Source organism: Papaver somniferum, chromosome 6, assembly GCF_003573695.1.
Source record: "Papaver somniferum cultivar HN1 chromosome 6, ASM357369v1, whole genome shotgun sequence".
NCBI classification, from domain to species: domain Eukaryota; kingdom Viridiplantae; phylum Streptophyta; class Magnoliopsida; order Ranunculales; family Papaveraceae; genus Papaver; species Papaver somniferum.
This window is the reverse complement of record NC_039363.1, coordinates 173,846,937-173,857,374: the sequence shown is the minus strand read 5'-3', so window position 1 is coordinate 173,857,374 and position 10,438 is coordinate 173,846,937. Positions and strand designations below refer to the sequence as shown.

General features: G+C 37.3%; 1 protein-coding gene across 1 annotated transcript; it reads left to right on the top strand.

Annotated features, from left to right (window-relative positions):
- The first annotated feature begins 1,857 nt into the window (after nucleotides 1-1,857).
- LOC113291836 (glutamate receptor 2.2-like) lies at nucleotides 1,858-3,814 on the top strand. Its single transcript, XM_026541325.1, has 4 exons — nucleotides 1,858-2,059; nucleotides 2,255-3,498; nucleotides 3,607-3,741; nucleotides 3,803-3,814. Exons 1-4 carry the CDS (start codon nucleotides 1,858-1,860, stop codon nucleotides 3,812-3,814), a joined length of 1,593 nt encoding a protein of 530 aa, XP_026397110.1.
- The last annotated feature ends 6,624 nt before the right edge of the window (nucleotides 3,815-10,438 follow it).

Below are 10,438 nucleotides of genomic sequence, written 5' to 3'. Positions count from 1 at the left end.
CTAAAAATTGCAATTTCTTTTCAACAAAAAAATCTATTTGATCCCCAAAATCAAATCTTTGATCCAACAAAAAGAAAAACCCTAACTTTAATCAGTGATAACAAATCATATAAGACTTACCCATACTCAAAAATTAAAGAATCAACCCGTATAAGAAAAAGCAGATTGAAGAGTAGGAAATGGGCTTGGTTACATCATTGATTCTCTTCGTCAGAAGAAGATGGTGGTGGTGAAGGAGGCGAAAGGTGGTGGTGGTGAAACATGAGTAAAAAGAGGCGAAGGAGGCGGAAGAAAAGATAAAAAGTTAGGGTTTTGTGTAAAAAGATGTTCTGTATCGTGAAAATGATTCGGTACTCATTTACCCACCAATTTTTTTTTGCTATGTAAATCCTCAATTCTTATTGGTAGGGGGCCAGGAGCTCTAGAATTCAAGCTTTTGGCCTAACTTTCATTCTGGAGCCAGCATTTTCCACTCAAATTATATATAAAATTAGACAATGATAGAAGTCATGATCAAATTAGACAGATAGCAAAAAAATTGAACAATTTTACAATACTCACTAACAATTTAACCAATTGAGAGTAATTTCTTCATGCTAAATGCGATTAATCAATCGATAATGCAGAATATACGAAATCTAAGTAAACCCATATCAAATTATCACCAGAGTGACCTAAGTTTACCATCTTCTTCTTAGTCTCTAACAGCTAAAAATTGCAATTTCTTTTCAACAAAAAAATCTATTTGATCCCAAAAATCAAATCTTTGATCCAACAAAAAGAAAAACCCTAACTTTAATCAGTGATAACAAATCATATAAGACTTACCCATACTCAAAAATTAAAGAATCAACCCGTATAAGAAAAAGCAGATTGAAGAGTAGGAAATGGGTTTGGTTACATCATTGATTCTCTTCGTCAGAAGAAGATGGTGGTGGTGAAGGAGGCGAAAGGTGGTGGTGGTGAAACATGAGTAAAAAGAGGCGAAGGAGGAGGAAGAAAAGATAAAAAGTTAGGGTTTTGTGTAAAAAGATGTTCTGTATCGTGAAAATGATTCGGTACTCATTTACCCACCAATTTTATTTTGCTATGTAAATCCTCAATTCTTATTGGTAGGGGGCCAGGAGCTCTAGAATTCAAGCTTTTGGCCTAATTTTCATTCTGGAGCCGGCATTATCCACTCAAATTATATATAAAATGGGTCAAAATACAACTGGATACTTAAGGGTCCAGTTAAAGAATTATCTTGTCAGTCCCATCTTTCTCCGTACAACTCCAACACCAGAACTGGGGCGTGATCTGAAATAGTTTTCCTGTATATGAGCATTCTGAGCCTTAGCTACGAAGAAGTCAATAGAATATATTGCTATGAGTTAACTCATATCCAACCATGGACCACCTCTGAATTTACTGAACTGGTCAGGAAATATGAGATTGGACCATTTGCTAATTCTTCAAATAATGTCGTTGAGATTGATGTGTGGATGCCTCTCTTTGTTGTATTTAATCGGAATGGCCATAAAATGATAAACTATATATAGCTAGAAACAAAGAACGTAACAATCAAACAGTAGGGAGAAAAGTATAAGTTCTGACTCCCATTCTACACTCAAATCAATTTGACCATGAAATATTCCTATTATCCTAGTTAGTATATAAGTTATATAATTGGTTAACATTAATTAAACGTACCATGCATCAATAGTTAAAGTTCGTATATCAATCAGAAAAAGAAAACATATGGAGAAACTATCTCATCATCGTTATCAACTAAGTGGTGCTATTCTCTTGTTCTTTGTCATCCTTTCCTTAGGAGATCATGAACTAATGGTGTGTGGTGAGAATAACCTAATGGTAATGGGTCAAAATACAACTGGAGAAGTTGAGGAGTTTCAAGTAGGAGTGGTTATTGATGCGAATACATCTGTGGCAAAGGTGTGGCTGACTTGCATGGACATGGCTCTCTCAGACTTCTATGCATCTCATAAAAATTACAAGACAAGGCTGGTTCTCCATGTTATGGATTCTAAAAATGATGTTCTTGATGCATCATCTGCAGGTATGGTTTCCCTTACTCTCCCTCCCATTCATCATGTGACAGGTATTTACAGCTTCAGTACTGGTACTTATAACAAGTATATATCCTTTCTGAATAATTAAACATGCCTAGCCCATCAGACGCTACTCGTTAAAATATTAATTAAATATATCATGAATCTAACGATCCTTTTCTATCTTTTGATGCATATGACAGCTCTCCATCTAATACAGAATGTTAAAGTCCAAGCTATAATAGGACCGACAACATCAGCACAAGCCATTAACGTTGCGCATCTTGGAAAACGATATCAAGTTCCAATTATTTCATTCAGTGCAACAAGTCCTTCCATTTCCCTTGCTCAGAATCCTTACTTCATTCGCACGTCTATAAACGGATCGTCTCAAGTAAATGCTATTGCTGCCATTGTTAAGAAATTCGGTTGGAGAGAAGTTGTACCTCTTTATGAAGACACTGAATATGGGCATGGTGTCATTCCATATTTGATGGATGCTTTTCAAAATATCAACACCAGAGTTCCTTATAGGAGTGTCTTTCCTAGTGCGGCTACTGATGATCAAATTACCCAAGAGCTTAACAAATTAGGCAAAATGCGAACAAGGGTACTCATCCTGCATATGCTTTCACCTCTAGGATTACGTGTTTTTAAGAAAGCAAAAGTGCTTGGTATGATGAACAAAGGGTACGCATGGATTATTACCTCAGGATTAGGCACTGATTTGAATTCGTTCGAGCCTTCAGATATTGAAACGATGCAAGGAGTGTTAGGCATAAGGCCATATATCTCACAACACAAGGAGGTTGCTGCATTTGAAGGTAGATGGAAAATCAAGTTTCGAAAAGAGTACCCAGATATCGAAAGGAAGTTAGATATTTTAGGTATATGGGCATATGATACAACTTGGGCAATGGCGAGTGCAGTTGAGAAACCATCAAACTCAAGCGATATTTTAAGAATGGGTCCTCAACTGTTGCAAGATTTATCAAACTTCAAATTCGAAGGTCTAAGCGGGGAATTCCAGCTAGTCGATAGGCAATTACAATCAGATGCCTTTCAAATACTTAATATCTGTGGAAGTGGGTTTCGAGATATTGGTATTTGGAAACCTTCAGATGGTACAAATAAGCTTAATCTACAACCTGTCATATGGCCCGGGGATGCCAAGGATAAACCTAAAGGTTGGGAAATTCCACTCAAGGATAGAAAGTTAAGGATTGGAGTGCCTATAAAAGATGGTTTTAATGAATTCGTGAAGACAACAAATATTTCTTGCAATGGGACGAAATATGATGTCACTGGTTATTGCATAGATGTCTTTACTGCGGCAATCGAGATGCTACCGTATTGTGTACCCCATGAATTTATTCCTTATAAGAAAAACGAAAGCGGAAAAGCTGGAAGCTATTACGATGATCTTGTACACCAGGTGGAGGTTCAGGTTTGCTCTTTTTTTTTTTTTTTAAAACACTCATTTCATGTGTTTAGATAATGTTGCATCATGTAAAGTCACTTAAAATACTTGCTAATTGCTATGTCTCTTGAACAGAAATTTGATGTTGCAGTTGGGGATGTTACTATTACAGCAACTCGATCACGACATGTAGATTTTACGCTACCGTATACAGAAGGTGGGGTATCAATGATTGTTTTAGTGAAAAAGGATTTGAGTAAGGATACTTGGGTATTTCTCAAGCCATTGGAGTGGAAGCTCTGGGTAACAATTGGAGCTTTCTTTCTTTTAGTTGGTGTTGTGATTTGGATTCTTGAACACAGAGTAAACAGGGAGTTTAGAGGAGGGCCTCATTCTATGTATCAGTGGGGCACGATGCTTTCGTTCTCCTTCTCAATGCTTGTTTTCGCACATAGTAATGCCCTCAACTAGTATCCATTTACATACAGTTCATATAGAACTTCCTTTTATGTTGTTTAGCCCTAGAACATTATTACTCGTTTCTACTCCTTTTTCTGTGGTAATAAATAAATAACATCGTTTATTTGTATTTCGTGCAGAGGAGAGGGTGTTAAGCAATTTGGGTAGATTCGTAATGGGCATCTGGCTTTTTGTTGTGTTAATTCTCACACAAAGTTACACAGCAAATTTGGCATCCATGTTGACGATTCAACGATCGGATCCCACCTACAACGATGTCAACCAACTCATCAGACATGGGTACACTGTAGGTTATCAGGAAGGTTCATTTGTTTTTGGAATGTTGAAGCGCATGGGTTTTGATGAGTCTAATTTGAAAAGCTACAAATCCCCTGCAGAATTTGATGAAGCATTCTCGAAAGGGAGAAGTGAAGGCGGCATTGTTGCTGCTTTCGAGGAGCTACCTTTTATTGAACTCATCCTTGCAGAATATTGCGATAAATACATGATGGTGGGAGATATATATCCATACGACGGATTTGGTTTTGTAAGTTTTTATTTCTCTTCTTATTCATATTTTCGCCTTCTTAATTTTTCTTGTCCTTTCATGCAAATGAATCAAAATATCTGCAGCAGAATTTTATTTTCCTAAACTATACGCTCACTTGAGTAAACAATTTACAGGTTTTCCCGAAAGGTTCTCCCTTGTGTCCTGATATTTCAAGAACAATTTTAAGCACAAGAGAGGAAAGAAGAACGGAAGATTTTAAAAAACGTTGGTTTAAGGGCGAAAGAAAATCTTGTGATGACGACAAGGACCCCTATGGTTCATCAAATAGTCTTACTCTTGGTAGCTTTTGGATCTTGTTCCTAATTACAGGAATCTGTTCAGCCTTGGCAATCATTGCATTTTTGACGGTATTCATTTACGAAAACAAACAAATCTTGATAGATCCAAGTGCTACTACTCGTAACAAAATCCTCAACTTGCTTAAAAGGTTCTGTGAACACGATGAAAATCGCTTGATCACATATTTTGAGCATCCTGCATGCAGTGACCAAAATAAAGTTGTTGATAATAGAGTTCATGCAGCAAAAATCAGCATAGATGTTGTAGATTCGCGTCCACGGATTCATGCATCTCCGATGGCTGGAAATGTTAGCGCACGGAGTGACAACTCTAATGCAGAAATGGGAAACTATACAACACTTGGTGCTGATTACAATATAGCTTCCGGAAATTGTACCCCAGCAGATAGCAATACAGGAACATATGTAGGAGAACTATAAAACCTAATGGCTCGAATTGCAAGTTCGAGTCAACGAGGATTAGATTTTATTGCTATAGATATGTATAAATTTGTTTTAATTTTCATTTTTTTTTCAGAACATAAGTATATATTTTTATTAGGGCTTGCTTTCACTTTCTTGTTTTAATTCTCCTATCACTTTCTTGTGCAGTTCTTATCAACACAGAGAGCATGGTAATTCATTTCGAAAGTTATTAATCTTTCTCCATAAAATTGATACCAATCAGCACCATACAAAAAAACCCACAACCTCTCAACCACTTCCTAGCAGATACATTTACACCATCTTCTTTCTCATGGTAGAATCAAAAAACACCATAAACCTCCTTGCTGAAAAAAATGAAAAAATCTGCTACTATCATGGATTAGGATGAACCTTGTATAGAGATAGACCCTTCTTACCTAAAAACCCCGAAAAAGAAAGAATGGAAACTCATCTTTGTAGGAAGATTTGTTAGCCCTCATAAACCTCTTCTCATGGATCTGACTGATTGCATCAAACAAATCTGGGATATTTTAAAAGGTTTCAACATCTCTAAATTCAACAAAGGGTGCAATTTCTATGTTATCAAAGTTAACAGTGAAGAAGATAGAATTCACCTAGCTACTAGAGGCCCTTGGATTGCACTGGGAAAATTCATGGTCCTAATAGAAGTTCCAAAATATGGGTTTACCAATTTCAATACAACCTGGTTTGATTTTGTTCTAATGAAGATCCACCTCAAGAGAGTCCCAGTTAGAATGACTGGATGGGAAGCAATGTTTGAAATCTGCAGACCAGCTGGAATTTTCAAGGATTCAAAAAGACCCTATGGAAGAGATGACGAAGAAAAGAATGTAGATGTGATAGTAATGATCAATCTGAAAGAGAAGATGCAAACAGGAATGTGGGCTAAAGTTGATGGAAGAAAAACAAGAATCGAGTATTCTTATGCCATATCCCCAACATTGTGCCAAATATGCAGAATCCCAGATCACAGTTCAAAAATCTGCGTGCTGCCTGAGGATAACACCACCCAACAACAAGAGAAACCTGAGAAAAGAGCCATGGAGTTAGGTGGTCCCTCAACTATCAAAGTGACAAACGATCCTCAAAATGAAGAAGATAACATTGATTCTTCAGACTCTCACAGCATCACAGTACAGGTTACTAAGAATGAAATCCCAAATGCCCTTCGTATTGTGGGATTCACAGGAAAAGAAAAACAAAAACAGAAAGAAGTAGAAGAGGAAACTGAAGTCAACAACAATATGATGTCTGAGGCAGAATTTCTTCACAACCTTCTGCCAGCTGACCTCTCCGATCCATTCATACCCACTTCTGGTAAAAAGCTGATGGAATGGGAAAATGAAATGATGTTCACTCAGGGGCAGGGGGTCATTTGGCCAACAAGAAGGCTTTTCAAGCCAGAAGAAGTCCAAAATTTGCCTCCATCAAACACGCTGCAAGAACCAAAATGAACAATGTTAGGATCTCACCCTCAACCATTCTTGCTGGTTTCGAGAATGTCATCCCTTCTGGTTTCGAAAATTTCAGTCCCCAAGCTACCAGATTGGACAACCCAACCAAGTCTTGGACTCTACAACATCATCCAGCAAATCTCTTAAAAAAATTTGAAGAAGAAGGTCAAGAGGAACATGCTCAGAATCCTGGACTCTCCAAGAAAAAGAGAATATGAAGATTCATTGACAATAGCAGCTCAATGGAGGAGCTTGGTAAGGAAACACAAAATAAAAGGGAGATACAGCAAGAGGAGGCTCCAGAATCAAGGTTGAATGGACTCCAAATGCGCAGAAGGTAACCCTAAACTACTCCAATTACCATAACAGGATAGTTGATCATTTGCATATAACCACTAAGATTAGATCCAACACTTATAATATAGCCCACTTCCTAGGAAAAAACGGTAAGGAATACCCTATAATTTCCTATTTTTGGGAGTTCATTATTGCAATTACTTGGAATTGTCAGGGTCTTGGCCAACCAAATACCCAAAGATATCTTCTAGAGATCTTTAACAAGGAAAACCCAGACATTATATGCTTATTAGAAACTAAACAAAAAAATCATAATATGCATAAGATTCTAAAAGCAGTAAATGTTCAATACTATTGGCTAGAACCCCCTAGAGGCCAAGCAGGAGGTATGGCCTTAATTTGGAAACATCACTTGAAACTCACCACAGAAAGTTCAACGCACAGTCAAATAAATGCCCTCATAAATGATAACTGCACAAACAAGTTATACATGATTTCTGCTTTTTACGGCAGTTCTTACATTGTTGGGAAAAAAGATTCTTGGAACATGTTGCAAAGAATAACAAACAACATTAATATCCCCTGGCTAGTTATGGGTGATTTAAATGTTGTCCTAAAGCAAGAAGAGAAAAAAGGTTGCAGACCTTTTGATAGAGGTGAAGCCGACACTTTCAATGACATTATAATTGATATGAACCTCAAGGACTTGGGTTTCAGTGGGTACCCATTCACATGGTGCAACCAAAGAACTGATAACTCAATAGTGGAGGAAAGTCTTGACAGGGCCCTAAGCAATGAACTTTGGATGGAACTATTTCCAAAATCTTCCATCCAACATCTCATAACTAGGGGTTCAGATCATGGCCCTATAATCCTAAAAACTAACCCTGGTTGGAACGATGGTGCCTACCCTTTCAAGTATTTTGTCCCTTGGATGGAACATCCAGATTGCACTAGAATTATAAAAGAGGCTTGGAAAAATCACCAACATGGATCTACCAGTTTCTCTTTTGCGAAAAATCTCAAAAATGTGAAACATTCCCTGTATATATGGAATAAAAACACATTCAGGGTCATACAACATAATATTGCTAATATCAATAAATAGGTAGATCAAATGGCTGGTAGCAGCAACAGATGTAACACTTCCTTAAAGAGGCTTGTGATCTCTTTGAAAAAATGGCAGAACATAGAGGAAAACTTTTGGAAAACTAAGAGCAGAAATAATGTGATAAATCTGGGTGATAGAAACACTACTTTTTTCCATAATGCTGCTAGAACCAGATATAGTAGAAACAGAATTGATGCTATGAAAGACACTCAGGGTATTTGGCTAATGGATAGAAACTTCATTTCTAACTGTCTTACTTCTCAATTTAAGAGCATGGCTACAACCAGTAATCCAACTCTAAACATGGACATGTTAGATTTGATTGCCACAGTTATTACTGCTAATGAAAATGCTAGTCTTATGGAAATACCCCTTGAGGGAGAAATCAAGAGTACTCTTTTTATTATGGAAGGAAATAAGGCACCTGGACCAAATGGATTCCCTCCCAATTTCTTCCAAGATTCTTGGGAGATCATTGGAAAGAATCTAATTGGACTAGTGCAAAATTTCTTTGAATCTGGTTATATGCTTAAGGAAATGAATTCCACATTCATCTCCCTACTTCCTAAGGTACAGTTTCCATCCTCTCCAGGTGATTTTAGACCAATATCACTATGTAATACTACTTACAAACTGATATCTAAACTCATGGCTCAGAGGATGAAACCGCTTCTAAGAAAAATCATCTCCCCTTATCAGTCTGCATTTATCCCGGGCAGACAAATAAATGACAACACCATGATAGCACACGAAGTCATCCATAATATGAGAACTAGAAGAGATACACAAGGATGTATGGGGGTAAAAATAGATATGTCTAAGGCCTTCGATAGGGTGGAATGGCCTTTCCTCCAAGTTGTTTTAGAAAAAATGGGGTTCTCCATTGAATGACGAAATAGAATCAACCAATGTATCTCCACCACCAACCTTGCTATTCTGCTAAATGGTGTCCCTTGTGATTTTTTCAAACCGTCTAGGGGACTCAGGCAAGGGGACCCCCTCTCCCCTTACCTATTCATACTATGTATGGAAGTCTTCTCTAGAACCTTGATGAAAGCTGAAAATGATGGTAGCATACATGGAATAAAAATAGTAAAAAAGGCTACACCCATAAGCCACCTGCTTTTCGCGGATGATTGCATCATCTTTTGCAAAGCAAATGTATCTGAAGCTAACAAGCTATTACAGCTCATAGCTCAGTTCAATGAATGCTCTGGGCAAATGATAAATCTTGCTAAATCAGGCATTTTTTTCAGTAATAATACTTTTCCTGAGCTAAAAATGGACATTACTGAAATGATGCAGGTCAGTCCTATCTCCCTAAAGGACAAGTACCTAGGGTCCCCGCTTTTTACAAATAAATCTAAAGTTAAAGCTTTCAACCCTGTGATTGATAGCATAAAACATAGGATACAGGGTTGGAACAACAAAACAATTAACCCTGCTAGCAAAAGAGTCCTCATAAAACATGTCACTTCTTCTTTAGCTAATTATCAAATGAGCACTTTTAAAATTCCAAAAACCATCACTAATGAAATAAATAAAATCCAAAGGAATTTCTTTTTAGGAAAGGATAAAGAAAAATCTAAAGGAAATTACCCGAAAGCTTGGGTAGGGATATGTAAACCTTTGGAAGAGGGAGGCCTAGGTTTTGTCAATCTCGAAAAATTCAACAGTGCCATCATCTCAAAAATGGGCTGGCGCATGATGGAGCAACCCAATAGTATTGGATCTCAGGTCATGAAAGCTAAATACTTCGAGAAGGAAGACATTTTGCATATGTCTACACTTCCAAAACCAACTGACTCTTGGGTCTGGAAAGGGATCGTCTCAGGTATAGCTAACATCCAAAAATATGGTGAATGGGAAGTTGGCTCTGGAACCAAAATCCGCATTTGGGAATATAATTGGGTAAAAGGCTTGAATACACCTTCATCTAGGCCAAACAACTGCCCAGAAGGAATAGAAAATGTGGCTGACCTATTAACTGAAAATAATCAGTGGAATAGATCCCTTATCTATAATATCTTCCCACATGATATAGTTGAAAAATTAATACACACAACAATAAAAGCTAGGCAGGAAGATAAGGTAAAATGGTCTCTAACGAATGATGGTACATTTTCTGTCAAGTTTCTATACAATAAATTGATACATAGAGGTTTTTTCAGTTCTCAAAACAAAAATTGGATGACTATATGGAATCTTGGGGTCTCCCCTTCTATCAAAATATTCTTATGGAAAGCTGCTCATTCCATCCTCCCAACTGGGGAAAGAATGGGAAGGCATCTGAAATACATAGATGCTATCTGCAAAATATGTAACTGTC